This window comes from Ascaphus truei, chromosome 1 (genome assembly GCF_040206685.1).
Source record: "Ascaphus truei isolate aAscTru1 chromosome 1, aAscTru1.hap1, whole genome shotgun sequence".
Taxonomy (NCBI): domain Eukaryota; kingdom Metazoa; phylum Chordata; class Amphibia; order Anura; family Ascaphidae; genus Ascaphus; species Ascaphus truei.
Window position 1 is genome coordinate 94,262,176 of NC_134483.1, and position 19,293 is coordinate 94,281,468.

Consider the following 19,293-nt stretch of genomic DNA (forward strand, 5'->3'; position numbering starts at 1 on the left):
TATCTAATGGTAGTATATGTTTTGTATTATATGTGTTAGCACTTCATGTCTCTACATGAAATTGAAAACATTTGGAGAGAAGTTTGATGCATTGTGTACATGGTTTTACTGAATAGCATCTAGAAATGCATCTGAAGCAAGAATTGCAGAGTATAGGTGTTGCAGCTTCTCTATTTCATTGATTGCATTCACTTGATGAGCACGCGTCCATGACTTTTGTTCTATACTGATGTGAAATATTATTACTTGTTCCCATAATTTGTCAGTTTAGAGGGAGGAGTCCCACCATAGGCTGAGGGACAATCTCACACACCAAGTGGAAGTGCTAAGAGGTTTTGCAACTCTCCTTTTGCAAGACACTGGCTGCCTGCAGAGCACTTGCCTCCAAGTTTAAAATTCAGTGTTAAAGCAGCAAAACCTCGTGCACCACATTTAAATTCTAGGATGGAAGCAGGGGGTCTCCGGAGCTGGATTGTGTTAATCTCAGCTGCTTCCAGAGTTACTTATCTCCATAGGGGGTGCCGAGTTTAAATGTCCAGGTCACGTGGGTTAATAGGAAGCTGCAAGGGATGACGTCACCTATTGCAGGACAAATTCCCTGGCTGCAGAGATACCGGCACGCCCTACGGAGGTACAGTATCTCTGGAATCAGGGGGTCCTGGGGCTGAAATTAATGCAGTTCAGTTCCGGAGACTCCCTGCTTCAATCTAGAACAAAAACAAAAAAGATGTCGTGTAAGGTGTTTCGTTGCTTTAAGGCATACAACATTCTGGTAATAGAAGTTTTATTATGTGATTCTATAAAACTAACTGTTGAAATAATAATCGAAATAGTGGTATTGGGAGCACCCTCACCAGAACAGTATCATATCCTATAGACAGCTCAGTGCTTTCTGCTTTTGAATGCATTGTGTTTATTATATGTGAAAGGTTGTTTATACCGGTAGCTTAGCAACGGTACGTTTAGCTCAGAATCGAGATCTCACTCATTCATTAACAATATTTCTATATATTGTATATATAGTATTAGTCTATAACTGAATACTTCTAAGGCATGGTCCCTGTGGAGAATATTAAATATATATATAAGTATAATGGTAGTGTGCAATAAGCATGAACTCTTTTGTATTAATGTTACTAGTTATCATTCTTAATATAAGTTTTTTTTACATTTGGTATTTGTGATTATATATATATATATATATATATAGCAGAAAATAGCTGTGTTAGTCCAGTTGCGATAGTTGCAGAATAAATGAGTCCTTCAGTATTAGGTGAGTCCAATAAAAAAGGTATCGCCTAATACTGAAGAACTCATTCATATCATTCATCTCTCTCTCATTCTCTCATTCATTCTCTCTCTCATTCTCTCATTCTCTCTCTCATTCTCTCATCTCTCTCATTCTCTCATTCTCTCATCCTCATCTCTCTCATTCTCTCATTCTCTCTCTCATTCTCTCATTCTCTCTCTCATTCTCTCATTCTCTCATTCTCTCTCTCATTCTCTCATTCCTCTCTCTCATCTCTCATTCTCTCATTCTCTCATTCTCTCTCTCATTCTCTCATTCTCTCATTCTCTCTCTCATCTCTCATTCTCTCATTCTCTCTCTCTTCTCTCATTCTCTCTCTCATTCTCTCATTCTCTCATTCTCTCTCTCATTCTCTCATTCTCTCTCTCATTCTCTCTCTCATTCTCTCATTCTCTCATTCTCTCTCTCATTCTCTCATTCTCTCTCTCATTCTCTCTCTCATTCTCTCATTCTCTCATTCTCTCTCTCATTCTCTCATTCCTCTCTCTCATTCTCTCTCTCATTCTCTCATTCTCTCATTCTCTCTCTCATTCTCTCATTCTCTCTCTCATTCTCTCATTCTCTCTCTCATTCTCTCATTCTCTCTCTCATTCTCTCTCTCATTCTCTCATTCTCTCTCTCATTCTCTCTCTCATTCTCTCATTCTCTCTCTCATTCTCTCTCTCATTCTCTCATTCTCTCTCTCATTCTCTCATTCTCTCATTCTCTCTCTCATTCTCTCTCTCATTCTCTCTCTCATTCTCTCTCTCATTCTCTCATTCTCTCTCTCATTCTCTCTCTCATTCTCTCTCTCATTCTCTCATTCTCTCATTCTCTCATTCTCTCATTCTCTCATTCTCTCATCTCTCATTCTCTCATTCTCTCATTCTCTCATTCTCTCATTCTCTCATTCTCTCATTCTCTCATTCTCTCATTCTCTCTCTCATTCTCTCATTCTATCATTCTCTCTCTCTCTCATTCTCTCTCTCTCTCATTCTCTCTCTCTCTCATCTCTCTCTCTCTCTCTCTCTCTCTCTCTTCTCTCTCTCTCTCTCTCTCTCTCTCTCCTCTCTCTCTCTCTCTCTCTCTCTCTCTCTCTCTCTCTCTCTCTCGAACAGCAAAGAGAGGCAGCACTCAGAGGTCAGTCAGCAAAATACTGTATTGAAACAGACACAAAAATCCGACGTTTCGATCCCTCTGGGATCCCAGAGGGATCGAAACGTCGGATTTTTGTCTCTGTTTCAATACAGTATTTTGCTGACTTACCTCTGAGTGCTGCCTCTCTTTGCTGTTCTGCTGCCCTGCTGGATGGTAACATAATCTTTACATTGTTTAGGAGACAAGCACCAGGCCTTTCTGGATATCTACATTGGAGTGCGTGCTGCTTTTTTACATATATATATATATTTTTTTTTAAATGTTGTATTGCGGTAAGCGGCGGCGGCGGCTTGGGAGAGGATTCCATAATACGTGTCAAGTAATTACCTAATAGCATATGTTATTTATTGGTTCACAACCGGGGGCATTGGTAAAATCCATTGCCACAGTAGCATGAAGCTCTTTGCCTGGGGATGCCTTTGTTTCATTGCATTAAACATGTCAATATCTTTTGCATCCAGTAGCCACCCATGCATGACAAGTTTTTTCAGACTGTGAAGTCTGGACACGCACTGAACTAAAGCGATCAGAGTAGAGGCATCACTTTTGAATTGTTGGGTATAGGTTCTGGTAATACACAGCTCACTTAAATTGGGCATGTTATCTAAGGTTAGGAAGAAGTGTCTCCATCCAGACTGTGTGATGTCGTGGTTAACAGCGAGATCTAGTTTCTGCATGTTGCTTAAATGTCCATCTCTGGCCGTCTTTGCTGAAAAAGAAATACATAATTGGAAAATCTCAAACAGGGAACAATGCTTCCCAACATGCTTTTTGAGAAGAGCACAAGAAATGGACATCCAATATAATATCATTATTACTGGGGAGGCCACCAAAAAAGAATAATAATATTCAGGCAACTTTCCGAGCCCCTTAAAGCGACCTGTAAAGCATTGCAAAGCAAATGTATCTAAAGCAACATGCTCCAACCTACTCTGGAAGCTTTTCATTCAGAAGGCCACAACAGCGCTGCTTCTACTGTGGTTAGGGTTGCCAGGTAGCTCCTCCAAAAATACTGAACACCATGGTGAAAGGGGCAACACGCTCGAAACACACACACACACTCTTAGCTCTATGCTGTTTCCTCCTCTCCTTGGCTATACCCCCAGGCTCCTGATACCTCATCCTGATTGGCTGCTGCTGGCTAATGCATCAGGATGGAGGAAGCTGCCCAGCCCCCTAGCAACAGCCCTGCTCTCTCCCTGCTCAGGGAAATCCTGCAGCCCCCTGTAAGGAATCGGGGGCCACATCCCTTGCGGCGTGACCCCTCCTTACCCACTACCAGTACTGCAGCGGCTGCTGTCCCTGCCCCCCGTCGCTACCCATGCCGCCTCAGTGCATACCTTGAACTCTGCCGTCGCCATCTTGGATTCTGGCACTGGTGTTACAGACCCTCAGCTGGGCTCTACTATTTCCTGGTCTCTCAGCCACTCACGAGCAGCTCCTCGACACGCCTCCGCCATGCCCCTCGTCCGGATTGGTCACTGTCGCTTTAAATATCCGGCTGTGACTTCACTTCCTTGCTCTGCATAGCTCCTTGCTTCCTGTGTAGTCTGGAAACTGTGTCGTGCTCCTGTTTGTCTTTTCTCCTTCAGATTTGATCCGGCTTGTCTGACTTACCCCTCTGGCTCCCGACTTCAGCTTACCCATCACGATTCTTACCTCTCAGACCCTTGGACACGGAAACGGATTTAAACTACGGAACTCTCTATACTCCTGAACTCGGCAAGTACAACGACTATTCTAAATCTTAACCCAGGCCTGGCCACGCTACAACCACATCCCGGACCCACTCCCTCTGCTGTCGGTGTGTATATTCAACATCCCACCTCAGTACAGGGGACTGGCCTGGTCTATGGGCTGCACAGCGTGACATTATGCAGAGCCCAACAGAAATGACTGAGGTGGGCCAACTAATCAGGGGACTTGCGCAATGCATTGATACTTTGGGAATTCAGATCACAAGCCTGGTACAACAGCTTTCCCAGCTTTCACTACAGCCTATTCCGGCCCCAGCCGCGCAGGGTGGCGACCGGCCATCAGAACTCAGGATTCCTACGCCTAAAGCATATGCGGGTGACCCTCTAGCCTGTCGTGGTTTTTTGAATCAATGTGAAATACAATTTGAGATTTCTCCCAGCCTGTTCCCCACCGGACGCACCAAGGTAGCCTATGTTTACTCTCTTTTAACAGGGGACGCCTTGGCGTTGGCTCTCCCATCTGGGAGTTGCGTGCGGAAACCACCCAGGATTACCAGCTCTTCCGCCAAGAATTCCAGCAGGTATTTGATATTCCCGCCCGCAGTGATACTGCCGCTGCTTCTCTTGTTCAATTGTCTCAAGGTCGTAGGTCCGTAGCCAAATATGCATTGGAATTCCGGACTGTCGCGGCGGAGACGCATTGGAACCAAGAAGCCCTTATTGCTGTGTTTTGGCAAGGTTTGTCTGACTCTGTAAAGGATGAACTTGCAGTTCAGCCCAGGCCCCAGGAATTGGAGGAATTGATCGCACAATGCATACGAGTGGATCAGCGCCTTCAACAGCGCCGTCATGAACGCCAGCGTCCCAGAATTTTCTCTTCTGACCCTATTCTCCCCAGATCCTTCCCAGCTATTCGTCCTGTTCTAGACACTGTGGAACTCATGCAGATTGCCAGTCAAGAGTTCCGTAATACCGACAGGACTGCCGATAGAACTCCTGACCGGACTGCCGAAAGGGCTCGTCGCCGGAATGAGGGCCTTTGCTACTGTTGTGGATCTCCTGAACATACGGTACGTTTTTGTCCTTTAAGGCCCAAAGAACAAACACGACCAATGGGGCAAGAGGGACTCATTTTGGGGTCAATATCTTCTCACCCTATCTCTGAAGAGGAACTCCCTAAGAGAATTATGCTTCCAGTCTCGCTTGAGGGTCCGAATTTTCGCGTAACCACAGCCGCTTTTCTTGATTCAGGATCCGGTGGTAACTTTGTGGATCAAGATTTTGCTACTCTTAACAAGATTCCGCTCATCGCTAAGAAATCACCGATTGGCCTCGAGGCTATTGATGGTCGCCCTTTGCAACCTGCCTTCATCACGTTAGAGACTCTTCCTCTCACCCTTTCTGCCGGTACTCATACCGAAATCATATCCTTTGACGTGATGCACTCTCCTGCCGTTCCAGTTATCCTAGGATTACCCTGGCTACAGCAGCACAACCCACGCATTGATTGGAGGGATGGCAAGACAATTCAGTGGGAGCCAGAGTCAGACGCCTCACCATTGCCGGTCATTTCTCCAACCACAGTCCTCGCAGGTGTGGAAACGCCCCCGGCTAATGATTCCGGTCTTCCTGAAGCATATGCGGATTTCATCGACGTGTTTAGCAAGACACAATCGGAGGTTCTACCTCCTCATAGACCTTATGATTGCCCCATTAATCTGGTTCCCGGCGCTGTTCTTCCTAAATGTAAGTCCTACCCCTTGTCTCTCCCTGAAACTGAAGCCATGGCAACATACATCAAAGAAAACCTTGAAAAAGGATTCATCCGTAATTCTTCGTCCCCCGCTAGTGCCGGTTTCTTTTTTGTCAAAAAGAAAGATGGATCCCTGAGACCATGCATTGATTACCGAGGGCTCAATCTCATCACAGTCAAGAATCGATACCCCCTTCCGCTGATCTCCGAACTTTTTGATAGGCTTCAAGGGGCAAAGATTTTTTCCAAGCTAGACCTCCGAGGAGCTTACAATCTTGTTCGCATCCGAGAAGGCGATGAATGGAAGACTGCCTTCAATACCAGAAGAGGCCACTACGAGTATCTTGTAATGCCCTTCGGCTTATGCAATGCTCCTGCTGTTTTTCAGGATTTCATGAATGATGTCTTCCGTGATGTTCTCACTTCTTTCGTAATCGTCTATCTGGACGATATCCTAATTTTTTCTAAAAATCTTCAAGATCATGTCCAGCATACCAGGCTCGTTCTCGCTCGCCTTCGTGTCAATAATCTCTACGCTAAGCTCGAGAAATGTCTTTTTCATCAAACCTCTACTGCCATCTTAGGCTATATAATTTCTGATAAAGGATTTTCAATGGACCCTGAAAAACTTAAGTCTGTTTTGGATTGGCCTCAGCCCAACTCTCTCAAAGCCATCCAGCGTTTTTTGGGCTTCTCCAATTACTATAGGAAATTCATCCGAAATTTTTCCACCACTGTGGCTCCCATTACGGCCCTTACCAAGAAGGGAGCTGACCCGTCTGTATGGCCTCCGCAGGCCGTCTCGTCCTTCGAAACCCTGAAACAAGCTTTCGTCTCGGCACCCATCCTGCGACATCCCGATGTTAGTCTTCCTTTTACTTTAGAAGTTGATGCGTCTGATTGTGGTGCAGGCGCCATCCTGTCCCAGAGATTCTTCCCTCAAGATAAGCTTCATCCATGCGGTTTTTTTTCAAAGAAGTTTTCGCCCGCTGAAAAGAACTATGATGTTGGCAATAGAGAACTCTTGGCTATCAAGATGGCCTTACAGGAATGGCGACATCTCCTGGAAGGTTCCCGCGAACCTATTTCTATATTGACCGACCATAAAAACCTTCTGTATATCGAAAATGCACGTCGTCTGGGGTCTCGTCAAGCTCGCTGGGCACTATTTTTCTCAAGATTTAATTATACTCTGTCCTATATTCCTGGTTCTAAAAACACAAAAGCTGATGCCTTGTCCCGACAATTTTCTCCGGAGGAAAGATCCGAAGAAACCCCTGAAACTATCGTACCCTCTAAGTTTATAATTTCCGCCAACTCATTTGACATTCTCGAAAAGATCGTTGAAGCTCAAACACAAATTCCGAGTGGTCTAGAGGTACCGGAGGGAACTCTTTATGCCGCACCCAGGTTTCATCAAAAGATATTAGAATGGGGTCACTCTGTCCGTTCAACCGGCCATCCCGGTTTCAAAAGAACTTTGGATCTTATCAAACATACTTTTTGGTGGCCTAATATGGCAAAGATGGTTCATGAATTTACTAGTGCTTGTCCAGTATGAGCACAAAACAAGACTCTTCATCAAAGACCCTCAGGCTTGCTCATGCCCTTGCCAGTACCCGAACGTCCATGGTCACATATTTCAATGGATTTCATTGTGGATCTACCCCCTTCTAGAGCGATGAATACCATTTTGGTCATCGTTGACCGTTTTTCAAAACAGGCCCACTTTGTTCCACTCAAAGGACTTCCCTGCTCGCCCACCCTAGCTGATATCTTCACCAAGGAGGTGTTTCGCATCCATGGGATACCTACATCCATAGTCTCGGACCGAGGCACACAATTTATATCGAAATTTTGGCGGGCTTTCTCCAAGAGGCTTGGCATGGCGCTATCCTTCTCATCAGGCTATCACCCCCAAACTAATGGGCAAACAGGAAGACTTAATCAAACGCTGGAACAATACCTGCGGTGTTTTATTTCCGATTCCCAGGATAATTGGGTTGACCTGCTACCTTGGGCAGAATTTGCAACCAATTCACTTCGTAATGAATCCACGCATGAAACCCCGTTCTTCGTGAATTATGGTTTCCACCCAAGTCGACTGCCAATCTCAAACATTCCGATAGGAGTGCCGGCAGCTGATGAACGGGTAACTACTCTTCAGAAGTCATGGATCAAAATTCAGTCCGCGCTTCTTAGCGCCGCTCAGAAATTAAAGTCTCAGGCAGACCACCGTCGTCAACAGGCCCCTAATTACAAGCCAGGGGACCGAGTTTGGCTTTCGTCTAAAAATATCAAGTTGAAGTCTCCGACACCGAAATTAGCACCTCGATTCTTAGGGCCTTTTCTGATCCAGGAACAAATCAATCCTGTGGCATTTCGTCTGCAACTTCCGTCTTCCATGAGGATTCCAAACGTATTCCATGTTTCCCTGCTCAAGCCATTCGTCCAGAGCAAACGGTTCCCTGCTAAGACCCAAAGACCAAAACCAGTCACGGTCCAAGGACAACCTGAATTCGAAATCCAGACAATCATGGATTCTCGTGTATCCAGAGGAAAGATACAATTCCTTGTTCACTGGAAGGGTTATGGTCCAGAGGAACGCTCTTGGGTACCCAAGGAGGACATCCATGCGCCAGTTCTCTTGGACCGCTTCCACAAGAAATTTCCGCAGAAGCCTTGGATGGATCGTCCTGAGGTCGATCCTGAAGTGGGGGGTACTGTAAGGAATCGGGGGCCACGTCCCTTGCGGCGTGACCCCTCCTTACCCACTACCAGTACTGCAGCGGCTGCTGTCCCTGCCCCCCGTCGCTACCCATGCCGCCGCCCAGTGCATACCTTGAACTCTGCCGTCGCCATCTTGGATTCTGGCACTGGTGTTACAGACCCTCAGCTGGGCTCTACTATTTCCTGGTCTCTCAGCCACTCACGAGCAGCTCCTCGACACGCCTCCGCCATGCCCCTCGTCCGGGTTGGTCACTGTCGCTTTAAATATCCGGCTGTGACTTCACTTCCTTGCTCTGCATAGCTCCTTGCTTCCTGTGTAGCCTGGAAACTGTGTTGTGCTCCTGTTTGTCTTTTCTCCTTCAGATTTGATCTGGCTTGTCTGACTTACCCCTCTGGCTCCCGACTTCAGCTTACCCATCACAATTCTTACCTCTCAGACCCTTGGACACGGAAACGGATTTAAACTACGGAACTCTCTATACTCCTGAACTCGGCAAGTACAATGACTATTCTAAATCTTAACCCAGGCCTGGCCACGCTACAACCACATCCCGGACCCACTCCCTCTGCTGTCGGTGTGTATATTCAACATCCCACCTCAGTACAGGGGACTGGCCTGGTCTATGGGCTGCACAGCGTGACAACCCCGAAGTCACTGTGTCTAGAGAGGTAATACCGGTATACACATACATGTCCAGTATTACCTCTCATTTTTTGTACTGGACATAGCATCCAAATACCGGACAGTCCAGTTCAATACTGGACACCTGGCAATCCTAATTGTGGTTACTCAAAAAGGTAATTAAAAAAAAAAAAAAACATACAGTCCTTGCCCCGAAACTGAAAGTAAAGGATTGTGCTGTAGGGGCTCTCAAGCTTTCGTGAATGAATCACTCTGGCCTCAATGTGCTGTGAATTGTCTTCCCCGTCCTGGAGAACATTTTAGTCCCATTCATTTAAAATGAAGCTAAAACATTCATTTGGAAGACATATGCACAGCATATTAAATAGTGGCTCATAAGAGAAAATATCAGCTATATAAACAGGACAAACCAACATGGAATGTGACTACACAAAGGTGTCAATCCGTGTAAGAAACTTAAAGGCTTGTTAAACAGATGATTGGCTTCTATTTCTATAGATGCTTATGTCCTATTATGGATATTTAAAAAAAATGAACAAATGAACTACTCATACGCACCGTTTGAGTGACCTTAGTGTGACTGTTCATTTAGCAGACTTTGATCTATTTTAACACATTGACAGATATTGTTTGCACTATGGTTTTTCTGTTTCTCTTCCGTTGATTTAACCCACACATATCCAGTCATCTGGTGAACATTGCCACAGATTGCGTGTGGCCTGTATTTTCTCACAGAATGTGAGTATAACTTTTGAAGCTACACCAGTCTAATTGATTAACATCAGCCTTTGCATATTACACTACTGGGGTTTTCATTTTATCTTCACATAACGCACTGGACGTCCCCTGCTCCCTTATCCCTTTGGAATCATTGACTTCTGCCAAGTACAGTATTTCCCTTTACAGAACTGATTGTGGTATAATATCTTGATATTTAATTTCATTCTTCTCAGAATATCTCCGTAGGAACCATATTTTCCATAGGTAGTTCCGGATCAGAGCTATTGCACTTTATAGAATAAGGCCCGTAGGCCGGCAGTCATCCAAGGGAGAGTTGGGGTATCCCCCCCAATCTGATGCTAATTGCCATTCAAGTCAATGGCAGTTACCGTCAGATCGAGCATGATACTCCCACATGGTGCTCTGATGACTTCCGGTCATGGTGTTTGAGCTTCCGTGGAATTCTTCTCAAAATTCTCCATATCCACTGGTTCCAAACACTGGAAGTTTTACAAAGCATGTTTGGTCAGAGGCAAAAATAATTTTGTCTAATTTGTCTTACAAATGGTTATTTAATAGTCATTTGCCTTTTTTATTTTGGAAATTAAATAAATGGCCTGTAACATGAATTCCAGTGCTCTTACAGTCCCCCTAAAAACCAATTTAGACCAGAAAGGACTCTAGAGCAGGGGTGTGCAAACTGGGGGCCCAAGATTTTCGGGGGGAGGGGGGGTGCAGTTATAGAGGTCCCAAGGCATTTAAATTAACAAGGAAAAATAAATTATGTATAGACCTAGCTGAGGTTTTAAGATGCATTAATTATATTTTCTGCTATGTCTTTGGTTTTATATATATATTAAAAAAGGTTAATTTATATACATATATATATATCTTTTTGATCAACATATATTTTTTCATGATGAGCTATAAATGTTGACATTTCTTAATATTTTGTTATATCTATGAGACAATTCTTCTTTAATATATTGAATAATATATTACTGTATAGATGCTGTATAGATGCCATCTATCAGTCATACATATAAATATTCAGCTCAGTTAGGTTTTTCTGGTACAAATTAGTATGATATATTATTGATAGTATTTGTTTAAATATCTATATACTATGATATATGTCTAACATAATATTTATGATATCTACATGCATTATGCAGGTTTTCATATAATACCATACACCTAACATCACATTTTTTTGATTAATGATACAATTCTATTTATGTACTTAATATGAGCTCTGTATTATACCCAATATGTTTTTGTCCCATTACATCTTTCCTTAAAGACAAAAAAAACCACTCCAAACTGTGACGGCGTGAAACGCGTGGGAGGAGGAGATTTTTATGTCTGTGGATGTTCAATTTTTTTATGTAGTTTAAATAAAAGTTTTTTTATTTCAACTTCCGGCTGGTGAGTTCCGCTTTTTCAAGGTTTTGCTGTCATTCTGATCTTTTTCAAACCTTGGATCTACGTGGATCGGAGAGACGCCGCCAAGGGAGGCAGAGGTGCTTCGGCATTTTTGCGTGGCCACCAGGAAGGGGTTACGGTGATTAATAGTGAGTACTTCTTGCCTACTCCACACCGGCTATATTAACTGCTTATGGGTACACAGTGAAACTGCAGCTGACTAGTCAGGAGATTTCATCTTCATTTTAAGGCTTACTTGTCTATTGCTGCGGGCACCTACCCTGTTAGTTTTCCCACTCTACCTCATACATATGGTGCCTATTATCCCTTATTCCTTGTCTGTGCACTAATGGACTTTATATTATTCATATACAGCAGTATTATCCTGGAGCTTGCAGTCGGTATACTCTACAATTTAAATTAAATGCAGAGGGACTGCGCGCAGCCTCCATAACACAGGACCATCCAACACGTCCTGGTAACCTGGCGTCAAATGATGTTACTTGACTCTGGGGCCGAGCAGAGGGGGGTCGGGGGGGGGGCGATCCGCAGAGGAGAGCAGGCAGGGGTGTGCACTGGGAAAAGTTTGCGCATCCCTGCTCTTGATTAACGCATTGAAGGCTCTTGTGGCAGAAAGAGTGTCAGGGGCAAGTTTATTTTGGTAGCCCCTCGTAGGAACCATACAATTAAACGGGTGCCTAACTCAATGTCCACATTCTTAATATTTTAATTACTGCCGGCGCCATGTTACCCAACTTACCTAACTCCATCAAGCTGCTGTCATTTAAAATATTGCCGGCTAACGAGAGCACCCTGAGGTGCAGGAGATACTGGCACTTCTGAACAATAGATGTTGCGTTTTCCTTTATTGCAGAACCACTGGGGAGATTCAGCTGTTCCAGTTGCACCAAAGATAGTAAAGCTTGAGCTGGAGAGAAAATGGTAGTTATTAAAGCAGTGTTTTTCAACTGGGGTTCATAGGAACCCTTTGGTTCCACGGGCAATCCAAAGGGTCCCTGCTATTTTCTGGTGATTTGAACATTGTATCTAATACAGAAGAATTTCCAATGCATCTGATTTCATACCCGCTATTAGATTGGTTTGGGGTTCCTTAAAATGCATCTGATCTCAGATGCGCTATTAGAGAGGGTTGGGGTTCCTTACAATGCATCTGATCTCAGACATGCTATTAGAGAGGGTTGTGGTTCCTAAAAATGCATATGATCTCTAACATACTATTAGAGAAGGTTGGGGTTCCTTAAAATGCATCTGATCTGAGACGCACTATTAGAGAAGGTTGGGGTTCCTTAAAATGCATCTGATCTCAGACACGCTATTAGAGAGGGTTGGAGTTTCTTACAATGCATCTGAGAGGGTTTTGGTTCCATAAAATGCATCTGATCTCAGACGCACTATTAGAGAAGGTTGGGGTTCCTTAAAATGCATCTGATCTCAGACGTGCTATTAGAGAGGGTTGGGGTTCCTTACAATGCATCTGATCTCAGACGTGCTATTAGAGAGGATTGGCGTTCCTTACAATGAATCTGATCTCAGACGTGCTATTAGAGAGGGTTGGGGGTTCCTCAGAAATTCACTTGGGGTTCCTTAACTAAAAAACGGTTGGAAACCACTGGGTTAAAGGAAAAGCAAAGCTGAACAAAATCCAAGAACATATGGTCCTCCATGTGCTCTGTAGGAAGGGGAAAGCAAAGTCCTCTGCCAATTTGAGGAGGATATAATGTACTATGCACACCACTTATTTTCATAAACTTATCCCATAGTTTGAGCATCTATTTTAGAGGGTTCCACAGAGTCCCAATACATTCTCATAGAGTATTGCAGTTCTTAAAATTTTCAAAGCACCGCTCCTAAATCCCAGTGGACAGGGGTATGATCGTACTATGGGGTAAATTCATGAAAGTGCAATTCGTGTGATTGCTCCAAAACAACCATTCATTCTTTCTTCAAAATCTATCCCATGTGTAGCTTTTTAGCCTGAAATACATTTTTACCAGGGATCTTTTTTGTTATAATTTATATATAAAATGTTTTACCAGGAAGTAATACATTGAGAGCTACCACTGGTTTTTAAGTATGTCCTGGGCAGAGTTATGATGACAAAATACATGGTTACATTACGTGAGCGGGGTTATACATTATTTACAAGACCTTGCATGCACAGTAAGAGATAATATATGTTATAGGCATATGTAACAGCTACAGACCAGAATAAAATGTGAGACAGCTTTAATTTTGAAAGAATTTAGACCATTGGCAGCTGTGAGCATCTCCGGTAGATTGTTCCAGTTGTGAGGTGCACAGTAAGGGGAGGAGCGTCCAGATACTTTGTTGAGCCTTGGGACCATGAACAGTCTTTTGGAGTCACATCTACGATAATAAATGCTGCATGTGGTATGGGTGAGGAGCTTGTTCAGATACGTAGATGGGTAGCTTGCCCAGAAAGTATTTGAAGGCAAGACAGGAAAAATTGACCTTTGCAACTAGACTCAAGTGGTGACCAATCTAGTTCTTTGAGCATTTCGGCGTGATGTTTGTTGTAATTGCATTGGAGAACAAAACGGCATATTAAATTGTAGAGGGTATCAAGTTGGCTAAGGTGGGTTTGGGGTGCCGAGCCATATGCTATGTCCTCATAGTCTATAATTGGCATTAGCATCTGCAGTGCAATACGCTTTCTGACCAGCGGACTTGGGGAGGATTTGTTCCTATAAAGTACACCTAGTTTGGCATAGGTTTTGGATGTCAGGGCATCAATGTGCAACCCAAATGTTAAATGGGAGTTGTGGCAGGACGGCCTGTAGCCGAGGTCAGGGAACAGTCCACACGTATAGTTTCAGGATAAATAAAAACGTTCAGTGGCTTTATTTCTCCACAGTAACATAACATGCGGGTACACTGTCCCTTTAACAAAATAAATCCTGCTCCACTTTGGGAGAAAAACTGACTAATAACACAGCAGACCTATCTAGCAGGCTGGCTGGCTAAACCAGAACCAAACCATAAGGGTACTTTAAGCAGTCAGTAAGCAAATGAATAATCCTTACTTTAGTTGAAGTAGTCTTTGGTGAAATCCCTCTGGCTAAGGGCTCACGCAGCAGTGTGCTTCTCTCTCTCTCTCTCTCTCTCTCTCTGGCAGCTACTGCCAGTCACATGATCCTTATCTACCTTGCTGGCTCTCAGGTGTCAGCTAAAGAGTTCTGATTTCCTAACCTCCACCTGAGTTAACCCTTATGAGTGCTGGATGAAGCACTCAGACATATGTCTCCAAGGCGTAACTGATAGGAGTTGACTTCACTCTGTCACATACCTCCCCTGTTTGTGTGTGTCTAGTGTCCCACACGGCTGAAGCCCGACCCTCCACTCCTTCCCTTGACAAAAAATCAGCATTTCCATGGTCCTTTCCAGGTCTATGCTGAATATCAAAAGAGAAGGGTTGAAGGGCAATATACCACCTGGTCAACCTTGGATTTGTGTCCTTCATGGTGTTTAACCACTTCAAGGGCGCATGGTCAGTGACCAGGGTGAAGTGTACTCATGCGACATAATGTCTCAAGGCATCAATTGCCCATTTTACAGCGAGGCACTCCTTCTCAATAACGGAATACCTCACTTCCCTTGGGAACAGCTTCCGGCTGATGAACAGTATGGGGTGTTCAACACCATCAAATTGCTGAGACAGCACTGCTCCCAGTCCTACCTCTGAGGCATCCGTCTGGATGATGAAGGGCTCTTTAAAATCTGGGCTCCGAAGAGCGGGGCCCTCTGACAGGCACTTTTTTAGCATGTGAAAGGCGTCTTGGCACTCCCAAGACCATTTCACTTGGGTCGGGGCACTCTTTTTTGTCAGATCTGTTAGGGGTGCAGATATTTCTGAAAAATTGGGGATAAACCGCCGGTAATACCCTGATAACCCCAAAAGGGAGCGGACCTGTGTCTTTGTCTGTGGGGTGGGAACTTCCTTTATGGCGGCCACCTTGCTAGCTAGTGGCCTTACTATCCCTCCCCCAATGGCATAGCCCAAGTACTTTGTAGTGGATTTACCCAGGGCACATTTTTTTGGGATTTGCAGTGAGCCCTGCTTCTCTTAAGGACGTTAGGACTGCCCTTAACCTTTTTATATGAGACTGCCAGTGTCTGCTATAGATGACAATGTCATCCAAGTAGGCCGCGGCATATGCCCTATGGGGTCGTAGTACCTTGTCCATTAACGCAGCATAGCCAGAGACACAGTCCCAGCGCGCGGGGCTTGTTTGCAGAGACGGAAATCATCCCCACTGTTGCCTCACTATAGAAGTCACGATCGTGATCAGGATCAATAAAGTTTTTATCCATGTAAGTGTATATTACTAATTTTAATTGTCTATAATACACTGTATATCTCAATCTTGGTGCGCTTTTGTGTTTTTCTTTTTCTTTTACCTTGTCCATTAACCTTTGGAACGTGGCTGGAGCCCCATGTAACCCAAATGGCATAGTGACGAATTGGTATAAACCGAGAGGGGTGGCGAAGGCAGTTTTGCATTTGGATTCTTCCGCTAGAGGTATCTGCCAATATCCTTTCGTGAGATCTAGGGTGGAGATATACTCTGCTTTACCAAGCGAATCAAGCAATTCATCCACCCTAGGCATTGGATATGCATCAAATCTGGATACAGCATTTACCTTTCGCAGATCCACGCAAAACCTCACCTTCCCATCTGGTTTAGGGACCAACACGATAGGGCTACACCATTCGCTGTGGGACTCCTCGATCACGCCCAATTCCAACATGTCTATTATCTCCCTCTCTACCAGGTCTTTTCGGCCCTCTGGCAATCTATAGGGACGGGACCGTACTTTTACGCCAGGTTCTGTCTCAATCCTATGGGACACTAAATCAGTCTGCCCTGGCAACTCAGAAAAAACATCTGGGAACTGGTCACATACATCAAGTAGGTCTGACCTTTGTTCCGTTGTTAACTGCTCTCCCATGGGAACCTGATGGTCAGTGTACGTACTACCCTTTGGAAGCTGTGGACCCAAATCCATCTCTCCTTCCCGAGGGTGAATGAACAGCGATCTCATCGTTTTCCAGAGTTTCAGGAGGTTCACGTGGTAGATTTGCTTACCCTTCCTGGACTCTGGTTGAGAGATCTCATAGTTCACCTCCCCGGTGCGGCGGAGAACTTCGAAAGGACCCTGCCACTTCGCAAGGAGTTTACTCTCTGATGTCGGTAGTAGTAGCATCACTTGGTCCCCAGGTTGGAAGACCCTCAAGCGAGCATTTTGATTGTACTGCCTCTCTTGACGTTCTTGAGCAGATTTGAGGTTTTCCTTCGCAAACCGACCTATCATGTCTAGGCGGTTTCTAAGGTCTATGACATACTGAAGGGCATTCTTGGAGGGGGAGGGCTCCTCCTCCCAGGATTCCTTCAGTAGGTCGAGAATCCCCCGAGGTTGGCGTCCATATAGGAGCTCAAACGGGGAGAAGCCTGTGGATGATTGGGGAACTTCTCGTACCGCAAACAACAGGAAAGGGAGAAGTTCATCCCAAGCTCGCTTTTCAGTGTCCACAAACTTCCTAAGCATAGTTTTTAAAGTACGGTTAAACCTCTCTACCAATCCATCAGTCTGAGGGTGGTAAACCGAGGTCCGGACGGATTTTACCTCCAATAACTTCAGGACATCCTGCATTAACTTTTCCATGAAATTTGTTCCCTGGTCAGTTAACATTACTTGGGGAAGTCCTACCCTAGAAAACAGTTCTAACAGCCTGTGAGCAACCTGTTTAGCAGTGGCTGATCTCAGAGGGAACGCCTCAGGATACCTGGTGGCATAATCAACAACAACGAGTATAAATGTATGTCCCTTCGCAGAGGGTTCTAAAAGTCCGACCAGATCTACCCCAATTCTCTCGAATGGGACGGCTACCAAGGGCAGAGGAACCAAAGGAGCCGGCTTCTGTCCTTTTTGGCTAGTTAACTGGCATTCAGGACATGTCTCACATAGTTTCATGATGTCACCATGTATGCCTGGCCAGTAAAACCGGGACGAGATGCAGTCCGTGGTCTTATCTCTGCCCAAATGACCACCCCATGGGAGAGTATGGGCTGGGTAAACACTGTTTTAATCAACCCTTTAGGGACTAGCATCTGTCGAATGACCTCCCCTGTTTGTGTAACCTTATTCACACGATATAGTATGTCATTCAACAGTTCAAAATGTGGAAACACTTTTACACCTTGTTCATCTATTATCTTGTTGTTGACCTGTACCACCTTCTCATATTGTCTAGCCAGAGCTGGGTCCCCCCTCTGCCTCTGACGGAAGTCAGGAAGATCCAGGTCTGGCAACACTCCCGTATCTATCTGTTCCCCACCCTGGTCATCCCCGGCCATGACCTGCAGTCCTTTGGGCTGACTAATGTTACCAAAAGTCCCAGCCTTTCTTAACCAGTCCTCTTTTTCCACACGTCTCTGTTTACGTGTCTTTGGGACATGGTGTCTACGGGGGAAAATCTCTGGGGAAAAAGGGAACAAGTCTCCGGGCTTCTCCGGTACCAGAGAAGTAGGCTCCATAGGAGTAGGGGCCAACAATGTTTCGAGGTAGGGCCAGTCTCGGCCAAGTAGAACAGGAGCAGGTAGCCAGGGAGCAACTCCCACTAGTAGGCTAGCCTCTTGATCCTGGATACGCAGTGTAACGTTCGCCGTCGGGTATCTCTTTGTATCCCCATGGATACACTCGATATTCCAAGGAGAGTCATAAGATAGTCTATTGCTTGGAATTAGGCCCTCTAGCATCAGGGTTTTTCCAGAGCCCGAGTCCAGCATGGCGTTTACTTTTGTACCCTCCAGAGATGCTGGGACTAACCACGGATTGTGGTCCCCTCGGAGACAAGCTGTGGCAGTGGTTCTGCCATATGAACAGTCCATCTCCTCATCTCCTGAGTCCGCAAACTCGGTCGTCCACGGAAGCTCTCGACGGGGCTCGGTGTTTGGACCTCTCCGCTGTTGGATGGGGTCCTCCCTTCTGGTTGGTGGGGTTATCCTTTCCACCGGGTGGGTGACAGGAGTCCAGGTTCTCGGGGAATACTGTGGGTGGCGGCCTCCCTTGAGTGATCCAGTGGCCTCGGACCCAGGATGGGCGTCTCTGCGGGAGTTTGTACCAGGAACCCTCCGAGATGGGAAAGGGTCTTCCGATCGGGTTGACTGGATCTCCCGAGCTGGCGGTTTGTAGACCCCTCGATTGTCTGCTCTCCTGCCTCTAGTATCACCGGAAGCAACTGGTGTTTGCACCGGCCGTTCCCAGCTATCCTGTTGGGTGTCGTCACCCAGGAAGTTTTCCACCAAGCGGACCGCTGAATCCAGGGAAAATGCAGCGTGTCTTTTTACCCAGGAGCGGGAGGAGGGGGGCAGTATCTGTATGAACTGCTCGAGCACAAACTGTTCAAGGATCTCTGCCTTGTCATGTTTTCCCGGTTGTATCCACCTGGTACATAAGTCTACTAAGCGGTGGGCTACGACCCGGGGTCTGTCTCGGTTTGTATATTTGACTGTCTGGAACCGCTGTCGGTAGGTCTCTGGCGTGAGGCCTAGGCGATCCAGAATAGCAGCCTTTAGTTTCTGATAGTCCATGGCCTCGTCCGCTGGAAGAGACTGGTAGGCTGCCTGAGCTTCCCCTATGAGGAGTGGAGCCAGAGTCATTACCCAGCGATCAACTGTCCAGCCGTGGGCCGTGGCTACCCTTTCAAAAGTGAGGAGAAATACCTCTGGGTCTTCGTTTGGCTTCATTTTAGGCAGCATCACCGGTGGGTTATTTGGAATCCCTGGTCTGCCTGGGGTTGGGCCTTCGACCAGCAGTTGGAGTAGCTTTTCCTCTC

At 45.5% G+C, this 19,293-nt stretch overlaps 1 protein-coding gene across 1 annotated transcript in view; it reads right to left on the bottom strand.

The window, feature by feature from the left end:
• Positions 1-2,558: 2,558 nt before the first annotated feature.
• Positions 2,559-19,293, bottom strand: part of NAIP (NLR family apoptosis inhibitory protein) — an 81,936-nt gene continuing 65,201 nt past the window's right edge. Inside the window, 2 exon segments of the mRNA XM_075592023.1 lie at positions 2,559-3,155; positions 12,175-12,342. Of these exon segments, the coding sequence (XP_075448138.1) occupies positions 2,791-3,155; positions 12,175-12,342 (533 nt within the window). The 3' untranslated portion in view covers positions 2,559-2,790.